The 23,494-nt window shown below is 44.0% G+C and overlaps 1 protein-coding gene across 1 annotated transcript in view; it reads left to right on the top strand.

Annotated features, from left to right (window-relative positions):
• Positions 1-20,931, top strand: part of LOC139265686 (importin subunit alpha-4-like) — a 75,406-nt gene extending 54,475 nt beyond the window's left edge. Inside the window, exons 14-17 of the mRNA XM_070882929.1 lie at positions 16,762-16,833; positions 18,209-18,371; positions 18,455-18,549; positions 19,460-20,931. Of these exons, the coding sequence (XP_070739030.1) occupies positions 16,762-16,833; positions 18,209-18,371; positions 18,455-18,549; positions 19,460-19,558 (429 nt within the window). The 3' untranslated portion in view covers positions 19,559-20,931. The remainder of the gene's footprint in view (positions 1-16,761; positions 16,834-18,208; positions 18,372-18,454; positions 18,550-19,459) is intronic.
• The last annotated feature ends 2,563 nt before the right edge of the window (positions 20,932-23,494 follow it).

Raw genomic sequence — 23,494 nt, 5'->3', positions numbered from 1 at the left:
AATGACACGTTAGGCTAACTGGTCGATAGTTCCCTGCTTTCTGTCTCCCTCCTTTCTTAAATCGGGGTGTTACATTTGCGGTTTTCCAATCCGCTGGCTCCTCTCCAGAATCCAGGGAATTTTGGTAGATTACAACCAATGCATCCACTACCCCTGCAGCCACTTCTTTGAAGATCCTAGGATGCAAGCCATCAGGTCCAGGGGACTAGCCGCCTTTAGTCCCATTATTTTATTGAGTACTTTTTCCTCTGGTGATAGTGATTGTATTAAGTTCCTCCCTCCCTATAGCCCCTTGATTATCCACTATTGGGATGTTTTTAGTGTCTTTTACTGTGAAGACCGATACAAAATATTTGTTCAAAGTCTCTGCCATTTCCCTGTTTCCCATTATTAATTCCCCAATCTCATGCTCTAAGGGACCAACATTTACTTTAGCTGCTCTCTTCCTTTTTATACACCTGTGGAAACTCTGACTGTCTGTTTTTATATTTTTTGCTAGTTTACTCTCATAATCTATCTTCCTTCTCTTTAAACAGGATGAGGTCCTACAAGCTGAAGTTAGGGAGCTAGGAGTTAAATTAAAAAGTAGGGCCTCAAAGGTAGTAATCTCAGGATTGCTACCAGTGCCACGTGCTAGTCAGAGTAGGAATCGCAGGATAGCTCAGATAAATACGTGGCTTGAGGAGTGGTGCAGAAGGGAGGGATTCAAATTCCTGGGCAATTAGAACCAGTTCTAGGGAAGGTGGGACCAGTACAAACTGGATGGTCTACACCTGGGCAGGACCAGAACCAATGTCCTAGGGGGAGTGTTTGCTAGTGCTGTTGGGGAGGGGTTAAACTAATATGGCAGGGGGACGGGGACCTATGCAGGGAGACAGAGGGAAGTAGAATGGAGGCAGAAACAAAAGATAGAAAGAAGAAAAGTAAAAGTGGAGGGCAAAGAAACTCGAGGTAAAAATCAAAAAGGGCCACATTGCAGCAAAATTCTAAAAGGGCAAAGTGTGTTAAAAAGACAAGCCTCAATGCGAGGAGTATTCGTAATAAGGTAGACGAATTAACTGCACAGGCAACAATTTATGAATATGATATAATTGGCATCACAGAGACATGGCTCCAGGGTGACCAAGGCTGGGAACTCAACATCCAGAGGCATTCAACAATCAGGAAGGATAGACAGAAAGGAAAAGGAGGTGGGTAGCGTTGCTAGTTAAAGAGGAAATTAATGCAATAGTAAGGAAGGATATTAGCTTGGATGATGTGGAATCTGTATGGGTGGAGCTGCGGAATACCAAAGGGCAGAAAATGCTAGTGGGAGTTGTGTACAGACCACCAAACAGTAGTAGTGAGGTTGGGGACAGCATCAAACAAGAAATTAGGGATGCGTGCAATAAAGGTACAGCAGTACCTTTTTGGGCGACTTTAATCTACATATTGATTGGGCTAACCAAACTGGTAGCAATACGGTGGAGGAGGATTTCCTGGAGGGAAATCTAGAGAGCTGGCCATCATAGACTGGGTGATGTGTAATGAGAAAGGACTAATTAGCAATCTTGTTGTGCGAGGCCCCTTGGGGAAGAGTGACCATAATATGGTAGAATTCTTTATTAAGATGGAGAGTGACACAGTTAATTCAGAGACTAGGATCCTGAATTTAAGGAAAGGTAACTTCAATGGTATGAGACGTGAATTGGCTAGAATAGACTGGCAAATGGATAGGCAATGGCTAAAGATCACATGGATGAACTTCAACAATTGTACATCCCTGATTGGAGTAAAAATAAAACGGGGAAGGTGGCTCAACCGTGGTTAACAAGGGAAATTAAGGATAGTGTTAAATCCAAGGAAGAGGCATATAAATTGGCCAGAAAAAGCAGCAAACCTGAGGACTGGGAGAAATTTAGAATCCAGCAGAAGAAGACAAAGTGTTTAATTAGGAGGGGGAAAATAGAGTATGAGAGGAAGCTTGCTGGGAACATAAAAACTGACTGCAAAATCTTCTATACATATGTGAAGAAAAAAAGATTAGTGAAGACAAACGTAGGTCCCTTGCAGTCAGATTCAGGTGAATTTATAATGGAGAACAAAGAAATGGCAGACCAGTTGAACAAATACTTTGGTTCTGTCTTCACGAAGGAAGACACAAATAACCTTCCGGAAGTACAAGGGGACCGAGAGTCTAGTGAGAAGGAGGAACTGAAGGATATCCTTATTAGGCGGGAAATTGTGTTAAGGAAATAGATGGGATTGAAGGCCGATAAATCCCCTGGGCCTGATAGTCTGCATCCCAGAGTACTTAAGGAAGTAGCCCTAGAAATAGTGGATGCATTGGTGATCATTTTCCAACAATCTTATTGATTCTGGATCAGTTCCTATGGACTGTAGGGTAGCTAATGTAACACCACTTTTTAAAAAAGGAGGGAGAGAGAAAACGGGTAATTATAGACCGGTTAGTCTGACATCAGTAGTGGGGAAAATGTTGGAATCAATTATTAAAGATGAAATAACAGCGCATTTGGAAAGCAGTGACAGGATCGGTCCAAGTCATATGGATTAATAAAAGGGAAATCATGCTTCACAAATCTTCTGGAATTTTTTGAGAATGTAACTAGTAGAGTGGACAAGGGAGAACCAGTGGATGTGGTGTATTTGGACTTTCAAAAGGCTTTTAACAAGGTCCCACACAAGAGATTGGTGTGCAAAATTAAAGCACATGGTATTGGCGGTAATGTACTGACGTGGATAGAGAACTGAATGGCAGAAGGAAGCAGAGAGTCGGGATAAACGGGTCCTTTTCAGAATGGCAGGCAGTAACTAGTTGGGTGCCGCAGGGCTCGGTGCTGAGACCTCAGCTATTTACAATATACATGAATGATTTGGATGAAGGAATTGAGTGCAATATCTCCAAGGTTGCAGATGACACTAAACTGGGTGGCGATGTGAGCTGTGAGGAGGATGCTAAGAGGCTGCAGGGAGACTTGGACAGGTTAGGTGAGTGGGCAAATGCATGGCAGATGCAGTATAATGTGGATAAATGTGATGTTATCCACTTTGGGGGCAAAAACACGAAGGCAGAATATTATCTGAATGGCGGCAGATTAGGAAAAGGGGAGGTGCAACGAGACCTGGGTGTCATGGTACATCAGTCATTGAAAGCTGGCATGCAGGTACAGCAGGCAGTGAAGGTGGCAAATGGTATGTTGGCCTTCATAGCTAGGGGTTTTGAGTATAGGAGCAGGGAGATCTTACTGCAGTTCTACAGGGCCTGGGTGAGGCCTCACCTGGAATATTGTGTTCAGTTCTTGTCTCCTAATCTGAGGAAGGACATTCTTGTTATTGAGAGAGTGCAGCGAAGGTTCACCAGACTGATTCCCGGGATGGCTGGACTGATATATGAGGGGAGACTGGATTGACTGGGCCTTTATTCACTGGAGTTTAGATGGATGAGATGGGATCTCATAGAAACATATAAAATTCTGACTGGACTGGACAGGTTAGATGCGGGAAGAATGTTCCTGATGTTGGGGAAGTTCAGACCCAGGGGACACAGTCTAAGGATGAGGGGTAAGCCATTTAGGACTGAGATGAGGAAAAACTTCTTCACTCAAGAGAGTTGTTAACCTGTGGAATTCCCTACCGCAGAGAGTTGTTGATGCCAGTTCATTGGATATATTCAAGGGGGAATGAGATGGCTCTTTCGGCTAAGGGGATCAAGGGGTATGGAGAGAAAGCAGGAAAGGGGTACTGAGGGAATGATCAGCCATGATCTTATTGAATGGCGGTGCAGGCTCGAAAGGCCGAATGGCCTACTCCTGCACCTATTTTCTATGTTTATAATTTTTTTAGTCATCCTCTGCTGGTTTTTAAAAGTTTCCCAATCCTCTGGCCTCCCACTAATCTTGGAGACTTTGTATACCATTGTTTTCAATTCGATACCATCCCTTATTTCCTTAGTTTCCATGGATGGTTCTCCCTTCTCTTACAGCCTTTCCTTCTCACTGGGATATATTTTTGTTGGGAGTTATGAAATATCTCCTGAAATATCCGCTACTGCTCATCAACTGTCTTACACTTTACTCTATTTTCCCAGTACACTTTAGGCAATTCTGCCTTCATAACTTTTTAATCTCCTTTATTTAAGCTCAGGACAATGGTTTGAGATCCAACTTTCTCTCCCTTGAACTGAATTTGAAATTCAACCATGCTATGATTACTCTTTCCTGGAGTACCGAGAATACCTGAGGTGCTCTTGCAGAGAGCCGGCATGGGCTTGACGGGCTGTAACAATTCTATGATTCTATTCTATGATTGCATCCACGCAATTTAAAAGAATCTAGGAAAGAGATAGCAGAGGCATTACTACACATATTTAATAATTCATTAAAAAAAGATATAGTGCCAGAGGACTGGCTGATAGCTAACGTAATACCTGTATTCAAGAAGGGGATAGAACATGTCCAGAGAATTAGAGACCAGTCAGCTTAACATCGGCGATAGGAAAAATAATGCAATCCCTACTAAAGGAGAAAATAGAAGAATATCTAGAAACCAAACATCTAGTACTGATAGTCAGCATGGATTTCAAAAGGGAAAGTCTTGCTTGACCAACCTCATTGAATTTTTTGAAGAGGTATCAGAGAGAGTAGACAAGGGTAATGCACTAGATGTAATTTATCTAGATTTTCAAAAGGCCTTCGATAAGGTACCCCATAATAGACTGATGAACGAGGTCAGAGACTGCAGAGTCAGGGGATAAGTAGCAGAATGGATTGCTAGCTGGCTTCAAGACAGAAAGCAGAGAGTAGGGGGTAAAGGGTAGCTAGTCACAGTGGCAGAAGGTGGGTAGTGGTGTTCCACAAGGATCAGTGCTGGGACCACTGTTCACAATTTATATTAAAGGTTTAGACTTTGGAATCAAAAACACAATTTCTAAATTTGCGGATGACCCCAATTTGGGGCGATAGTCAATTCTGAGGAGGACTGCAACAAATTACAGGAGGACATTAATAAACTTGCAGAATGGGCATATAATTGGTAAATAAAGTTCAACACAGATAAATGTGAGGTATTACATTTTGGTAGGAAGAATAGGGAGGTCACTTATTCCTTGAAGAGTGCGAGTCTGAGTGGGGTAGAGGAACCGAGATCTGGGATACAAATACATAAATCACTAAAAGTGGTGACAGAGGTTAGTAAGGTCATTAAAAAAACAAACCAAGCACACGGATTTATTTCTGGAGGGATAGAATTGAAAAGTAGTGAAGTTATGTTCAACCTGTATCAAACCTTGGTTAGATCACACTTGGAGTACTGCGCAATAAGATCAGAGTCGATAAGGGTCAATAAGATCAGAGAGTTGAATGCGTAGCTCAAAGATTGGTGTGGGAGAAATGGGTTTCGATTCATTTGGTACTGGCACCAGTACTGGGGAAAGAGGGAGCTGTTCCGTTGGGACGGGTTCCACTTGAACCTTCCTGGGACCAGTGTTCAGGCGAATCGAATAACTAGGTCTGTAGATAGAGCTTTAAACTAAATAGTGGGGTGGGGGGGGGGGGGGGGCGGGGGCGGGATTCAGGTGAGAGGAAATTTAGAAAGTTGAAGAGAAAGGAGAAGGCAATAGTGCAGGGTAGTGATGGGGTTAATGATAAGCAGTGTGACAGGAAGGGACAGAGCATACAAACACCAGCAAATAGGGTGAGAGTAGGGAAAATGGTAAAAAGGCAAAATTAAAGGCTCTTTATCTGAATGCACGCAGTATTCGTAACAAGATAGATGAATTGACGGTAAAAATAGAAATACATGGGTATGATCTGATACAGAAACGTGGTTGCAAGGTGACCAGGACTGGGAACTAAATATTCAAGTGTATTTGACAATTTGGAAGGACAGACAGAAAGGAAAAGGAGGTGGGGTAGCTCTGTTAATAAAGGATGAGATCAGTGCAGTAGTTAGAAATGATACTAGCTCACAAGATCAAGATGTAGAATCAGTTTGGGTGGATATAAGAAATAATAAGGGAAAGAAGTCACTGGTGGGAGTAGTCTATAGGCCTTATAACAGTAGCTACACTGTTGGACGGAGTATAAATCAAGAAATAATGGAGGCTTGTAAGAAAGGTACAGCAGTAATTTGGGCAATTTTAATCTTCATATTGATTGGACAAATCAAATTGGCCAAGGTAGCCTTGAGGAAAAGTTCATTGAGTGTATCCGGGATGGTTTCCTTGAACAGTACGTTGTGGAACCAATCATGGAGCAGGCTATCTTAGATCAGGTACTGTGTAATGAGACAGGATTAATAAATGATCTCATAAAAGATCCTCTAAGAAAGATTGATCATAGAATGGTTGAATTTCAAATTCAGTGGAAGGGTGAGAAGATGGATTATGAGAGTAAACTAGCAAGAAATATAAAAACAGACAGTAAGAGTTTCTACAGGTATATAAAAAGGAAGAGAGTAGCTAAAATAAACGTTGGTCCCTTAAGAAGATGAGACTGGGGAATTAATAATGGGAAACGGGGAAATGGCAGAGACTGTATGAATAAATATTTTGTATCTGTTTTCACAGTAGAAGACACTTAAAACATCCCAATAATAGTTGATTATGGAGGGAGGGAGGAACTTAAAACAATCACCAAAGGAAAAAGTACTAGGCAAACTAATGGGACTAAAGGTGGACAAACCCCCTGGACCTGATGGCCTGCATCCTAGGGTCTTATAAGGCTGCAGAGATAGTGGATGCATTGGTTATAATCTACCAAAGTTCCCTGGATTCTGGAAAGGTCCCACGGAGTGGAACCAGCAAATGTAACACCCCTATTCAAGGGGGGAGACATAAAGCAGGAAACTATAGGCCAGTTAGCCTAACATCTGTCAATAAGAGCATAAGAATGAGGAGCAGGAGTAGGACACTCGACCCCTCGAGCCTGCTCCACCATTCAATAAGATCATGGCTTATCTTCTACCTCAACTCCACTTTCCTGCACCATCCTAAATCCCTTGATTCCCTTAATATTCAAAAATCTAGCGATCTCTGTCTTGAATATACTCAACGACTGAGCGTTCACATCCCTCTGGGGTAGAGAATTCCAAAGATTTACCACCCTCTGAGTGAAGAGGTTTCTCCTCATCTCAGTCCTAAATGGCCGACTCCTTATTCTGAGACTGTGACCCCTGGTTCTAGACACCCCAGCCAGAGAAAACATCCTCCCTGCATCTACCTTGTCTAACCCTGTAAGAATTTTGTATGTTTCAATGAGATCACCTCTCATTCTTCTAAACTCTAGAGAATATAGGCCTGTCATTGGGAAAATGCTGGAGTCCATTATTAAGGGAGTAATAGTAGGACGTTTTGAAAATCATAATACAATCAAGCAGAGTCAGCATGGTTTTATGAAAGGGAAATCATGTTTAACAAATTTATTAGTGTTCTTTGAGGATGTAACAAGCAGGGTGGATAAAGAGGAACCAGTAGATGAAATGTATTTGGATTTCTAAAAGGCATTCAATAAGGTTACTGCACAAGGCGAGAGCTCGTGGTGTTGGGGGTAATATATTAGCATGGATAGAAGATTGGCTAACTAACAGAAAACAGAGAGTCGAGATAAATGGTTCATTTTCAGGTTGGCAAACAGTAATTAGTGGGGGTGCCACAGGAATCTGTGTTGGGGCCTCAACTATTTACAATCTATATTAATGAACTGGATGAAGGGACCGAGTGTACTGTAGCCAAATTTACTGACAATACAAAAATGGGTGGGAAAGCAAATTGTGAGGAGGATGCAAAGAATCGGCAAAGGGATATAGACAGGCTAAGTGAGTGGGCAAAAATTTGGCAGATAATGTGAGAAAATGTGAGGTTATCCACTTTAGTAGGAAGAATAGCAAAGCAAAATATTATTTAAATGGGAGAGAGACTACAGAATGCTGCGGTACATGAAACACAAAACGTTAGTATGCAGGTACAGCAAGTAATCAGGAAGGCAAATGGAATGTTGGCCTTTATTGCAAGGGGGATAGAGTATAAAAGCAGGGAAGTCCTGCTACAATTGTGGAGGGCATTGGTGAGGCCACACCTGGAGTACTGTGCTCAGTTTTAGTCTCTTTATTTCAGGAGGGATATACTTGCATTGGAGGCAGTTCAAAGAAGGTTCACTAAGTTGAGATGAAGGGGTTACCTTATGAGGAAAGATTGAACAGGTTGGGCCTATACTCATTGGAGTTTAGAAGAATGAGAGGAGGTCTTATTGAAACATAAAAGATTCTGAGGGGGCTTGACAGAGTAGATGCTGAGAAGATGTTTCCCTTCGTGGGGGAATTTAGTACTAGGGGGCATAGTTTTAGAATAAGGGGTCATAGAATCACAGAAATCTACAGCACGGAAGGCGGCCATTTTGGCCCATCGTGTCCATGCCAGCCGACCAAGAGCTCTCCAGCCTAATCCCACTTTCCAACTCTCGGTCCGTAGCCTTGTAGGTTACGGCACTTCAAGTACATATCCAAGTACTTTTTAAATGTAGTGAGGGTTTCTGCCTCTACCACCCTTTCAGGCAGTGAGTTCCAGACCCCCACCACCCTCTGAGTGAAGGAATTTCCCCTTAAATCTCCTCTAAACCTCCTACCAATTACTTTAAATCTGTGCCCCCTGCTTGTTGACCCCCTCTGCTAAGGGAAATAGGTCCTTCCTATCCACTCAATCGAGGCCCCTCATAATTTTTTACACCTCAATAAGATCGCTCCTCAGCCTCCTCTGTTTCAAACAAAACAATCCCAGCCTATCCAATCTTTCCTCATAGCAAAAATTCTCCAGTCCAGGCAACATCCTCGTAAATCTCCTCTGTACCGTCTCTAGTGCAGTCACAACTTTCCTGTAATGTGGTGACCGGAACTGCACACAGTACTCTAGCTGTAACGAGAGTTTTATACAGTTCAAGAATAACCTCCCTGCTCTTGTATTCTATGCCTCGGCTAATAAAGGCAAATATTCCGTATGCCTTCTTAACCACCTTTTCTACCTGGCCTGCTACCTTCAGGGATCTGTGGACATGTACTCCAAAGTCCCTTTGTTCCTCTACACTTCTCAGTATCCTACCATTTAATGTGTATTCCCTTGCCTTGTTAGCCCTCCCCAAATGTGTTACCTCACGCTTCTCCGGATTGAATTCCATTTGCCACTGTTCTGCCTACCTGACCAGTTCATTGATATCTTCCTGCAATCTACAGCTTTCTTCTTCATTATCAACCACACAGCCAATTTTAGTATCATCTGCAAACTTCTTAATCATACCCCCTATGTTCAAGTCTAGATCATTGATATATATCACAAAAAGCAACTTGCTTAATACTGAACCCATTCCCTCTGACTGCAGACTCTTAAGCTGAGGGGTGAGTGCCTCTAGAACCGTGCTATCCACGTAGCTCTTAGCCTCGCGGACGCACCGCAGTGACCCCAGCCGCTGCTCGAGCTCCAAAACAAGGATCTCGAGCTGCTCCAGCTGGCGACACTTCCCGCAATGTGGTCGTCCAGGCCACGAGAAACATCCAGGCCTTCCCACATAGCACAGGATGTGCATTCCATGGGTGTGAGCTGCCCTGCCTTGCCTTATTTAATAGACTATGAACTTATTACTTAGCAGAAATAAACTTAAACCTAAAAAAAAATACTCAACAGCTACTCACAAATCAGCTCCTTCCCATGTGCCAACGGTCACCTATTTAAAAAGGAGTTGAGGAGGAATTTCTTCTCTCAGAGGGATGTGAATCTTTGGAATTCTTTATACCAGAGAGCTGTGGAGGCTGGGTCACTGAATATATTCAAGGCAGAGATAGACAGATTTTTGAACTACAGGATTATAGGGAACAGGCAGGAAAGTGGAGCTGAGTCCATGATCAGATCAGCCATGATCTTATTGAATGGCGGAGCAGGCTCGAGGGGCCAAATGGCCTATTCCTGCTCCTTTTCTTATGTTCTTATGTTATGTACAGTGCTGGTTGCCATATTATAAAAAGAATGTAGGGCACCAGAGAGGGTGCAGAGAAGATTTACAAGGATGATACCAGAAATGCGAAAGTATACAAATCAGAAAAGGATGAACAGGCTGGGTCTCTTTTCGCTTGAAAAAGGAAGGCTGAGGGGCTGATCTAATTGAGGTCATTAAAATGATGAAAGAGTGGATACAGAGAGAATGTTTCCACTTGTGGGGAAGAGCATAACTAGAGGCCATCAATATAAGATCGTCACCAAGAAATCCAATGGGGAATTCAGAACAAACATCTTTACCCAAAGACTCGTGAGAATGTGGAACTCACTACCACAGGGAGTGGTTGAATCATAGAAACATAGAAAATAGGTGCAGGAGTAGGCCATTTGGCCCTTCGAGCCTGCACCGTCATTCAGTAAGATCATGGCTAATCATTCCCTCAGTATCCCTTTCCTGCTTTCTCTCCATACCACTTGATCCCCTTAGCTGTAAGTGCCATATCTAACTCCCTCTTGAATATATGTAAAATGTAAAGAGCTGGGGTGCCAGCACTGAGCCCTGCGGTACTCCACTAGTCACTGCCTGCCATTCTGAAAAGGACCCGTTTATCCCGACTCTCTGCTTCCTGTCTGCCAAGCAGTTCTCTATCCACGTAAGTACATTACCCCCAATACCATGCGCTTTGATTTTGCACAACAGTCTCTTGTGCGGGACCTTGTCAAAAGCCTTTTGAAAGTCCAAATACACCACATCCACTGGTTCTCCCTTGTCCACTCTGCTAGTTACATCCTCAAAAAATTCCAGAAGATTCGTCAAGCATGATTTCCCTTTCATAAATCCATGCTGACTTGGACCGATCCCTTCACTGCTTTCCAAATGCGCTGCTTTTTCATCCTTAATGATTGATTCCAACATTTTCCCCACTACTGATGTCAGGCTAACCGGTCTATAATTACCCGTTTTCTCTCTCCCCCCTTTTTTAAAAAGTGGTGTTACATTAGCTACCCTCCAGTCCATAGGAACTGATCCAGAGTCGATAGACTGTTGGAAAATGACCACCAATGCATCCACTATTTCTAGGGCCACTTCCTTAAGTACTCTGGGATGCAGACTATCAGGCCCCGGGGATTTATCGGCCTTCAATCCATCAATTTCCCTAACACAATTTCCCGCCTAATAAGAATATCTTTCAGTTCCTCCTTCTCACTAGACCCACTGTTCCCTAGTACATTTGGAAGGTTATTTGTGTCTTCCTTCGTGAAGACAGAACCGAAGTATTTGTTCAGTTCGTCTGCTATTTCTTTGTTCCCCCATTATAAATTCACCTGAATCCAACTGCAAGGGACCTACGTTTGTCTTCACTAATCTTTTTCTCTTCACATATTTATAGTTGAAGCGAATAGTATTGGTGCATTTAAGGGGAGGCTAGCCAAGCATATGAGGGAGAAGGGAATAGAAACATAGAAAATAGGTGCAGGAGTAGGCCATCCGGCCCTTCGAGCCTGCACCACCATTCAATAAGATCATGGCTGATCATTCCTTCAGTACCCCGTTCCTGCTTTCTCTCCATACCCCTTGATCCCTTTAGCTGCAAGGGCCATATCAAACTCCCTCTTGAATATATCCAATAAACTGGCATCAACAACTCTCTGCGGTAGGGAATTCCACAGGTTAACAATTCTCTGGGTGAAGAAGTTCCTCCTCATCTTAGTCCTAAATGGCTTACCACTTATCCTAAGACTATGTCCCCTGGTTCTGGACTTCCCCAAAATCGGGAACATTCTTCCTGCATCTAACCTGTCCAGTCCCGTCAGAATTTTATATGTTTCTATGAGATCCCCTCTCATCCTTCTAAACTCCAGTAAATACAGGCCCAGTCGATCCAGTCTCTCCTCATATGTCAGTCCTGCCATCCCAGGAATCAGTCTGGTGAACCTCCGCTGCACTCCCTCAATAGCAAGAACGTCCTTCCTCAGATTAGGAGACCAAAACTGAATACAATATTCCAGGTGGGGCCTCACCAAGGCCCTGTACAACTGCAGTAAGACTTCCCTGCTCCTATACTCAAATCCCCTTGCTATGAATGCCAACATACCATTTGACTTCTTCACCGCCTGCTGTACCTGCATGCCAACTTTCAATGACTGATGAATCATGACACCCAGGTCTCGCTGCACCTCCCCTTTTCCTAATCTGCCGCCATTCAGATAATATTCTGTCTTCATGTTTTTGCCCCCAAAGTGGATAACCTCACATTTATCTACATTATACTGCATCTGCCATGTATTTGCCCACTCGCCTAACCTGTCCAAATCACCCTGCAGCCTCCTAGCATCCCCCTCAAAGCTCACACCGGCACCCAGTTTAGTGTCATCTGCAAACTTGGAGATATTACACTCAATTCCATCATCCAAATCATTAATATATATTGTAAAGAGCTGGGGTCCTAGCACTCAGCCCTGTGGCACTCCACTAGTCACTGCCTGCCATTCTGAAAAGGACCCGTTTATCCCGACTCTCTGCTTCCTGTCTGCCAAGCAGTTCTCTATCCACGTAAGTACATTACCCCCAATACCATGCGGTTTGATTTTGCACACCAATCTCTTGTGTGGGAGCTTGTCAAAAGTCCAAATACACCACATCCACTGGTTCTCCCCTGTCCACTCTACTAGTTACATCCTCAAAAAATTCCAAAAGATTTGTCAAGCATGATTTCCCTTTCATAAATCCATGCTGACTTGGACCAATCCTATCACTGCTTTCCAACTTTGCTGCTATTTCATCCTTAATGATTGATTCCAACATTTTCCCCACTACTGATGTCAGGCTAACTGGTCTATAATTACCCGTTTTCTCTCCCTCCTTTTTAAAAAAGTGGTGTTACATTAGCAACCCTCCAGTCCATCGGAACTGATCCAGAGTCGATAGACTGTTGGAAAATTATCACCAATGCATCCACTATTTCCAGGGCCACTTCCTTAAGTACTCTGGGATGTAGACTATCAGGCCCTGGAGATTTATCGGCCTTCAATCCTGTCAATTTCCCGAACACAATTTCCCACCTAATAAGGATATCCTTCAGTTCCTTCTTCTCACTAGACCTTGGGACTGCTAGTACATCAGGAAAGTTATTTGTGTCTTCCTTCGTGAAGACAGAACCAAAGTACTTGTTCAATTGGTCTGCCATTTCTTTGTTCCCCATTATAAATTCACCCGAATTCGACTGCAAGGGACCAACGTTTGTCTTCACTAATCTTTTTCTCTTCACATATCTATTAGAAGCTTTTGCAGTCATTTTTTATGTTTCCAGCAAGCTTCCTCTCGTACTCAATTTTCCCCCTCTTAATTAAACCCTTTGTCCTCCTCTGCTGTATTCTAAATTTCTCCCAGTCCTCTGGCTAATTTGTATGCCTCTTCCTTGGATTTAACACTATCCTTAATTTCCCTTGTTAGTTACGGTTGAGCCACCTTCCCCGTTTTATTTTTACTCCAAACAGAGATGTACAATTGTTGAAGTTCGTCCATATGATCTTTAAAGATTTGCCATTGCCTATCCGCCGTCAACCCTTTCAGTATCATTTGCCAGTCTAATCTAGCCAATTCGCACCTCATACTATCAAAGTTACCTTTTTTTAAGTTCAGGACCCTAGTTTCTGAATTAACTTTGTCACTCTCCATCTTAATAAAGGATTCTACCATATTATGGTCACTCTTCCCCAAGGGGCCTCACACAACAAGCTTGCTAATTAGTCCCTTCTCATTACACATCACCCAGTCAAGGATGGCCAGCTCTCTGGTTGGTTCCTCAACATATTGGTCTAGAAAACCATCCCTAATACACTCCAGGAAATCCTCCTCCACCGCATTGCTACCAGTTAGGTTAGCCCAATCAGTATGTAGATTAAAGTTGCCCATGATTACTGTTGTATCTTTATTGCACACATCCCTTATTTCTTGTGTGATGCTGTCCCCAACCTCACTCCTACTATTTGGTGGCCTGTACACAACTCCCACTAGCGTTTTCTGCCCTTTGGTATTCCGTAGCTCCACCCATACCAATTCCACATCATCCAAGCTAATGTCCTTCCTGACAATTGCATTAATTTCCTCTTTAACCAGCAATGTCACCCCGCCTCCTTTTCCTTTCTGTCTATCCTTCCTAAATGCTGAATACCCCTGGATGTTGAGTTCCCAGCTTGATCACCCTGGAGCCATATCTCCGTGATGCCAATCACATCATACCCGTTAACTGCTATCTGCGCAGTTAATTCGTCCACCTTATTCTGAATACTCCTCGCATTGAGGCACAGAGCCTTCAGGCTTGTCTTTTTAACACACTTTGACCCTTTAGAATTCTGCTGTAAAGTGGCCCTTTTTGTTTTTTGCCTTGGGTTTCTCTGCCCTCCACTTTTACTATTCTCCTTTCTATCTTTTGCTTGTCTCCATTTTATTCCCCTCTGTCTCCCTGCATAGCTTCCCATCCCCTTGCCATATTAGTTTAACTCCTCCCAAACAGCAATAGCAAACACTGACACTGACACTGACAAGTGACAAACAGGACATTGGTTCCGGTCCTGCCCAGGTGCAGACCGTCCAGTTTGTACTGGTCCCACCTCCCCCAGAACCAGTTCCAATGTCCCAGGAATTTGAATCCCTCCCTTCTGCACCACTGCTCTAGCCACGTATTCATCTAAGCTATCCTGCGATTCCTACTCTGACTAGCACGTGGCACTGGTAGCAATCCTGGGATTACTACTTTTGAGGTCCTATTTTTTAATTTAACTCCTAGCTCCCTAAATTCGTCTTGTAGGACCTCATCCCGTTTTTTTACCTATATCGTTGGTACCTATATGCACCACGACAACTGGCTGTTCACCCTCCCTTTTCAGAATGTTCTGCACCCACTCAGAGACATCCTTGACCCTTGCACCACGGAGGCAACATACCATCCTGGAGTCTCGGTTGCGGCCGCAGAAACGCCTACCTATTCCCCTTACAATCGAATCCCCTATCACTATTGCTCTCCCACTCTTTTTTTTCTGCCCTCCTGTTCAGCAGAGCCAGCCATGGTGCCATTAACCTTGCTGCTGCTGCTCCCCCCTGATGAATCATCCCCCTCAACAGTACCCAAAGCGGTGTATCTGTTTTGCAGGGGGATGACCGCAGGGGACCCCTGCACTACCTTCCTTGCACTGCTCTTCCTGTTGGTCTTCCATTCCCTATCTGGCTGTGGACCCTTTACCTGCGGTAAGACCAACTCACTAAATGTGCTATTCACATCATTCTCAGCATCGTGCATGCTCCAGAGTGAATCCACCCGCAGGTCCAGTTCCGCAATGCAGTTCGTCAGGAGCTGGAGGCGGATACACTTCCCGCACATGTAGTCGTCAGGGACACCGGAGGCATCCCTGATTTCCCACATGGTACAGGAGGAGCATAACACATGTCCGAGCTCTCCTTCCATGACTTACCCCCTAGATTAACTTAATTTGGCAACAACAATGCTAAAGGTTACTTACTGAAATAGAAAAGAAAAAGAAAACATACTTACCAATCACCAGCCAATCACTTACCCCCTTGGCTGTGACATCGCCTTTCGATTTCTTTCTACTTTTTGCCTTCTGTCCCCGCTGCAGCTGCACAAACACACCTTTATAGGCCTCCCTCACGCTGCTCGCGCCTCTCGCCGACTGCTGCCGCTTCAGGAACACCTGCTGGGCCTTTATAGGCCTCACTCATGCTGCTCCCGCCTCTCGCCGACTGCCGCTGCCTCAGGAACACCCGCTGGGCCTTTATAGGCCTCACTTACGCTGCTCCTGCCTCTCGCCGACGCCTCAGGAACACCCGCTGGGCCTTTATAGGCCTCACTTACGCTGCTCCCGCCTCTCGCCGACTGCCGCTGCCTCAGGAACACCCGCTGGGCCTTTATAGGCCTCACTTACGCTGCTCCTGCCTCTCGCCGACGCCTCAGGAACACCCGCTGGGCCTTTATAGGCCTCACTTACGCTGCTCCCGCCTCTCGCCGACTGCCGCCGCTTCAGGAACACCCACTGGGCCTTTATAGGCCTCACTCATGCTGCTCTCGCCTCTCGCCGACTGCCGCCGCTTCAGGAACACCCACTGGGCCTTTATAGGCCTCACTCATGCTGCTCTCGCCAACTGCCACCGCCTCAGGAACACCCGCTAGGCCTTTATAGGCCTCACGCTGCTGCTGCCTCTCGCCAACTGCCGCCGCCTCAGGAACACCGCTGGGCCTTTATAGGCCTCACTCACGCTGCTCCCGCCTCAGGAACATCCGCTGGGCCTTTATAGGCCTCACTCACGCTGCTCCCGCTTTCGCTGACTGCTGCGAGTGTTATGCTGATAGATTTAGATGAGGAAAGATGGGAGGAGGCTCAAGTGGAGCATAAACGCCGGCATGGACTGGTTGGGCCGAATGGCCTGTTTCTGTGCCATATATCCGATGTAATCCTATGTTGTGGCACTTCAAAAACAATTCATTGTTTGTGAAGTGCGTTGCATGTCCTGATGCTCTATATAAATGCAAATTATTTCTTTTCTCTGGTTATGTCCAGTTTTATTTATCCTGTTTTTAGAAGAAGTGGTTTAAATTATTCGACTAGTTCCATATCTTCACAATACTTGGTCAGTTCCCCAGTAATGGGTCTGGAGCTAACCCTGAGCAGTCTGTGGATAGGGTAATGATAACCGCGTCATGTGAGTTGTGTTTAAATATTCAATGACTGATGACCTAACTTCATTAAATTGTTGTCGTGCCTTCTAGGGAGATTTTGGGACACAGAAGGAAGCAGCGTGGGCCATCAGTAATCTGACTATTAGCGGGAGAAAGGAACAGGTAATGGCAGCTTTTTGCAATACTGAAGCACCAAGTCGTTCAGAAGCCAGTGCGTGTGTCGCTGAACACATAATCCGCCCTTTCTCATGGAGCTTGTACTTTTTGCTGTACATCCTTCATTTTCCTAAACATAACTTCCCAGAAGAGTACGAAAATTACATTCCCATACTATTCGACAAGAAAGGAAAGTTACACAATCTTTATTGCATGTTTTTAATTCCCTGGTAACGTGTGCCTGTCACGCAGCGCAATTCGGAATTGGAAATATTTAAATATTAGACAGCAATGGGAGTTCAAACCATTCATTGGGTAGAAAGTAGCAGGAATTTGAACACTAGTAGGTAGCATTTACCATTTTGCTTCCCCTGTCCAACTGCTTGTCCCATAAGACATAGGAGCCTCTTGATATGGGAGTGCTTTCTGGTTGTCATGGTTTGAAGCTGTCGGTTACTGTAATGTCATAGAATCTTAAAATGGTTACAGCACGGAAGGCGGCCATTCGGCCCGTCGAGCTCGTACCAGTTCTCTGCAAGAGCACTTCAGCCAGTCCCACACCCCCGCCCTTTCCCCATAGCCCTGCACATTTGTTTCTTTCAGGTACTTATCCATGTGGCTATCTGTGCCTGCAGCTCACCAACCTTGTTTACTCTACTTCGAGCGTTCACACACATACACTATAAACCCATCTGTGTTCTCTCTTGTCTGACCCCACAATACCTTACTGTTTCTTGCTTTAGTGCTGTCCATCTCTCCCAATCCATTGTGGTGCGGTACATCAGAGGCTATTGCCTTGCCTTTAGTAAACAATTACCTTGTGAAAGCAGAATATTTTGATTATTCTGAGATTCTGTTCACAAGCTGAATATTGCTTGGATTTTTCTTAATATTTGTTCTTCAGGACACACCTGTATAATCCTGATCTCAGGCATGCCATTTACAGGTGTGAACTGGAGGGCGAGTCACCGACACTCCTCGGCCACAGCCTTGCTGTAGCCCTGCAGGTGACCTGTGGAGCTGAGGCCCAGTCTCCCTGTTCAGGACCTTCTCTGGATCGCGATGCCTCTCTCATCCAACATCACCAAACACAGATAGTTTGGTCACTCATCTCACTGCTGGTCATTGTTCTCAGTGTCACCCACATAAGTGACGGCATTTTGAGGACTAATCCATTGTATGTGGGACATCCTGAGATGTGTTAAGTCACTGTATTTGTGCTCTTGCAGAGAGCCGGCACAGGCTCGATAGACCAAAAGGCTGCCTTCAGTGCTGTAACCATTGTAAGTTCATTCTTAGCAAATTCAATTTAAGTTGTAAAAATGCACCAAGTGTGCAGATATATCTTATTTTAAGAAAGTCTTTGTTCATTGCTTTTCAGGTTGAATACCTGGTCCAGCAGAATGTTATCCCTCCTTTCTGTAAATTGCTTGGTGTGAAAGATCCTCAGGTCATTCAGGTGGTTCTCGATGGTCTAAATAACATTTTGAAGGTGGCTGGTTCCGACACAAACACGCTGGTTGAAATGATTGAGGAGTGTGGCGGTAAGTGCAGTGCTTTTAGTGTAACTGCCCATCAGTCTGTTTGTATCTCGTGACTGAAATATTTCAAACATTCAACTTCCCAGGACTTGAAAAAATCGAAGCCCTGCAGCAGCATGAGAACGAGGACATCTACAAACTCGCCTACGAGATCATCGACCACTACTTCTGTGGAGAGGAGGTGAGAATATTTTCAACATCAGCCTATTGCAACATCTACTGGTGAAGTTTGACTTCCTAATTTTGCAGTTACTATTTAAGTAAAACCCTACAAGTCATCGTGGTGTACACTGAGAGGAAACACATTCTGCCGAGGTTCAGATTCCTGTCTCGGTCACGGCATTTTAAACTGACTGTGCTGTTGTCAGTATAGCTTTTCTGTTGCATGTTCAGCTGAACCCAAGTAGATTTTCCAGAATTGTAACTATTGACGGTGGGATGTTTGCTTCAGTGGGATCAACGACCACAGGCTAATGTAAGCTGGGCTGCTTAACAATCGTCATTACCTAATCATAGAATCACACAGCATAGAAGCGGCCATTCGGCCTATCGAGCCTGTGCCGGCTCTGTGAGAGCATGATCCAATTAGTCCCACTCCCCCTGCTCTTTCCCCATAGCCCTGAAAATGTTTCTCCCAAGTATATATCCAATCTCCTGTTTGAAAGTCACTATTGAATCTATTCCCTTTCAGGCAGCGCGTTCCCAATCACAGCACGTTCCCGATCACAGCACCAATCCCTCGTTCCTGTTGCACTGACACTTGCTGCCACAATTCAATTTCACTATACACGGAGTTAATGTTCCCTTTAAGCTGCGCAGAGGTCTTTGGAGATCCCATGCAGGCCGCTCACCGGCTTTTATACAGGAGAAACCGCGCATGCACGAAGATCAGAATGGCCGCGCACAGAGATAAAACGACAGGAAACATTGCATGGAATCCGTCGTAAATGAGTAAAATGTCACGGGAACGAATGCCAGAGCGCGTGTAGTGAACTAGTGCGCATGTTTTGCTGTACCAATGTGATTGGTAATTACTCAGATTTGGTTTTAGCTCACTGGGTGTCTGCTGCTTTTGTTTTGTGTCCTGACAGATTGATGAAGATCCCAGCCTTATTCCTGAAACCACACCTGGAGGAACTTTCAACTTCGACCCTTCGACAGACCTTCAGTCAAAGGAATTTAATTTTTAAATGCACACTCTCTCTGAAGGTATAAAGTACAGCGAGTGATTGGTCATCTATCAATCAAATTAATGTGTTTGTAAAAATGTAAAAAGGCAACATCAGACTTAAAATACGGACTTGAAAAAACGAGTGCAGCTGTGTGCACACCAGACTGATCTTCCAATCAGAAAGAACAAAGCTGCTTTCACGTCACTGCTAACCAACAGAAGAATCTCCTTCGATTTTTGTCCCCACTAAGCTCCGTGGTGCAACGACTGTGGCGCACCCAGAGAAGTGGCGCGGAACCCTGTCCTGCTCAAACGTGCTGTGGGATTGTGGCTCTGCCTTTGTTAGAGGGGGAGCAGTGCAGAAAAGTTACAATCCCCTTATCATTTCTGTTTTCCTGTCAGTTTATTGTAGTGGCAGCTGCTGTCTTTGCTGTATAGCTCCTGTGTCTTAACCCAGCTCTCCGTCACTGAGACTACTTAAAGTACCATGAGAAAAAGCCTAATATTACAATGCTGTTTTTGTGAGTTTTTGTATGTAATCATAGGAGGCTTAAAATATTAGGAGACGGTCCGATTTAATGCAACAGTATCACAACACACTCAGCACTTCCTGTGACCACTGTACTATTAGTTTGAATGTGGTTCCCTGGAAGTTCTCAAACAACTGCACAGCGTTCCTCTTTATTTTGCGAGACTTACCATAAAGGTGCCGAGACGATTTGTTTTCTGTGACTATACCTCTGAGCATCCATGTTACTCTCGATTATATTTGCCTCTTGAGATGCCCAACAAAATTATGGAATGAATAGTATCACTTTTGGAAGCTCTTTTCAAGACAGCAAAAATAATGTCAGTGCAAAGCATTAATGTTCAGACGTGAAGGCTGTCTATCCCAGGATTTCACCACCTTTAAACTACCATCTAAATAAGACTCCCTTCAGAAGAGATTTAGCAGTTGACCGAAGTGCACTATGGTATTTATCAGTAACTTTCTCTGCTGGTGTACATTTTAGCAATATGTTTAGCGAGGTGCAAATCGGCATCACTGAAAACTCTCCACAGCCATTTTAAGCTTTGATGTGTTACTGCATGAAACTGGTGTATATATAGAATTGCTCACATACAGTGTCACATTTTTATACGAGATGCCTAAATTCACTTTAATAATTAAAGGGTCATTAATGTTTAACTGCAAAACCGGGGCTTTAGATCCTGCCGTGTACGTGTGGTCGGGAAAATCCAATCAATGTGCTTGGGTTTTCAGATTTCCATATGACAAAGGGAAGCGGTTTAAAATTCAGCTCATGTTTTGCTTGGCAATATAAAAGCAATTGTTTTCAGTGAACAAGTAATTAAAAGTATTGCTGCAGTTTGCCACTTTCATTTCAGATACTTTAAATAGTTCAGTCTTTTATTTGAAAAGCATTGCTCTGTTTTGGTTAGAATTGTTTGCGCACACACTCACGCACACATACTCGCTCGCTTGCTCGCACACATATACTCACTCGCACACATATACTCACTCACACACATGCTCGCTCGCGCACATATACTCACTCACCAGGAAATACACAGGAGCCCACTGGTAGCGGGCTTAGGTTCACACCTCGCTAGAAGCTAAGGTTTTATCTCCCGGCCTTCACCCTGAAGATGTTCTGATCTTTGTTGTGGAGATGAGGGAGCGAGGCACTGGCAGCTGGTCCTTGCACCTGGTTTGGATGTTGAATATTGGCAAGGACCAGGGGTAAAGGGAAGGTGATAGCCAGAGGGTGGTCCTGAAGCAACTAACTGGGAGAATCTTCATAAAAACAGAAAATGCTGGACACAGTCAGCAGGTCAGACAGCATCTGATGAAATCACATCGACCTGAAACGTTAACTGTTTCTCTCTCCACAGGTGCTGCCTGACCTGCTGAGTATTTCTACCATTTTTTATTTCAGATTTCCAGCATCCGCAGTATTTTACTTTCGGTTTTTATATTTATTTGGCTGTTGCTTTTCTTGTTGCGATTTACATTTTAATTTACAGCGAACTCACTGGAAGCTGCACAGTTATTCAATCTGGGCTTGTAACACACATCTTCTGGTGTCTGTCATCTAGTGGCTGGCACTGGGGATTTGTGAATCACAGGGCCACATACTGATACCGTTCAAACAATCGTCACAGCTGAGCCGCATTTGCTTTGGATGCTAAATTTCTGCAGAACTTTAACACCTGGACATTTTCAAAATGTTGTGACCTGAATTGAACTGGTCTTGGCTAAAGGTGCTGTCACATCTGTCAAGTGCCCCCTCCCAATCCAAGTTAGACCAGAGTGTTTGCTTTACAGTGTAAATAGATACAATCTAAAGTGAGTCAGAGCCGAGAGACACTCTATCCAGTGTAACAGGGGTGATGTCATTGTAAGATATTACTTGCGATACATTCAAGTGGCCAGATTAGTGAAATCAATTTTTCTACGTCGGACTATGTTGAGACCACTTCCTGTGTAGAGTTAGTAATCATTTTCCTAACGTTTTCCTGCATGCTTCCCGCTAGGAGTCTTGTGGTAAGAGTGAACAAGAACTGGGGATCGGGTTATTCAATGTGTTTTCATTCTTGCTTTTCAACTCTGGGTCTTGGGTTCAAAACCAGACGGGCCGGAGTGGAATCAATGGGGTTTCAGTGGGAGCTTTACTCTGTATTTAACAGGTGCTGTACCTACCCTGGGAGTGTTTGATGGGACAGTGTGTGTGAGATTTACTCTGTATCTAACCCTGTGCTGTACCTGCCCTGGGAGTGTTTGATAGGATAGTGTAGAGGGAGCTTTACTCGGTATCTAACCACCTGTACCTGCCCTGGGAGCGTTTGATGGGACAGTGTAGAGGGAGCTTTACTCTGTATCTAACCCGTGCTGTACCTGCCCTGGGAGTGTTTGATGGGACAGTGTAGAGGGAGCTTTACTCTATCTAACTCCCTGTACCTGCCCTGGGAGTGTTTGATGGGATTGGAAATGATTCTGATTCTCAATGTTAAAATGCCCCATCTTCATGAAGACGTTCATTGAGGAAAAAACTGGCACAAAACGAGACGTTGGAGTTGCGTGTGATTGAGAGAGGGGATGAGGGTGGGTTTCTTGGGTTTGCTGATGTTGGGGCTTGCATTTCACAAAAAATCCAAGGTAAATTACAGATCATTGAAAATAAAATCGCTCAAACTCGATTTGTAGACATTTACTTTTCACCGTATAATTTTGTTTCATTCAGTCTCACTATGGAATAATTTGTTGCTTTCAGCAAATACATAAAGCTTGTCCAGTTTGTGTGCAGCCGAGCGAGTTAATCCAAGTGCTGTATTACATTGATATTTGTGATGGAAATGCTGAGAACCATGGGCGGGGCGGGCGGAGCCAGACATCTTCACTCGGATCGACCTGAAAACAAGCTGCAGTGACCAGTGTAGAAAATTAACTCCTGTATCTTGTGACTGGGAATTTAAAGACTTGCAATAAAATGGGAGGCTTATTAAACTTTTATTTGCAGATTTTAATACTGAAAATGTATTAACTCAGCCACGGGAGTTATTTAAGAAAGTTTTGGCAAGACCTTGTATTTCTACAGGGCTAATCACGTCTCAGTCGTCCCAAAGTTATTCACTTAATTTGAAATACCTGTACTTTGTGCAGCCACTGTTATATGGATAGAGAGAGCTTGCAATTATAGTGCCTTTCATGACCAACTAATCACGTTTTAAGTGTTTAGGTTTGAGCATTGAGCTGAAAACACACCACTTCTGTGTAAAAATACTGAATTACAGCAGAAAGAATTTAGGAAACTAACATTTTAATTTGAACAAATGTAAGATGGAGCAATGTTACAGCAACCGAATGCCCCAATTGGATATAAATCTCGGGTAAATATATATTAACTGTCACACCTGGAGTACTGAGCACAGTTCGGGTCTCCTTACCGAAGAA

Source organism: Pristiophorus japonicus, chromosome 6 (assembly GCF_044704955.1).
Source record: "Pristiophorus japonicus isolate sPriJap1 chromosome 6, sPriJap1.hap1, whole genome shotgun sequence".
In the NCBI taxonomy this organism is placed as follows: Eukaryota; Metazoa; Chordata; class Chondrichthyes; family Pristiophoridae; genus Pristiophorus; species Pristiophorus japonicus.
Note: the sequence above shows the minus strand (reverse complement) of the source record. Positions and strands in the feature narration are given on the sequence as shown.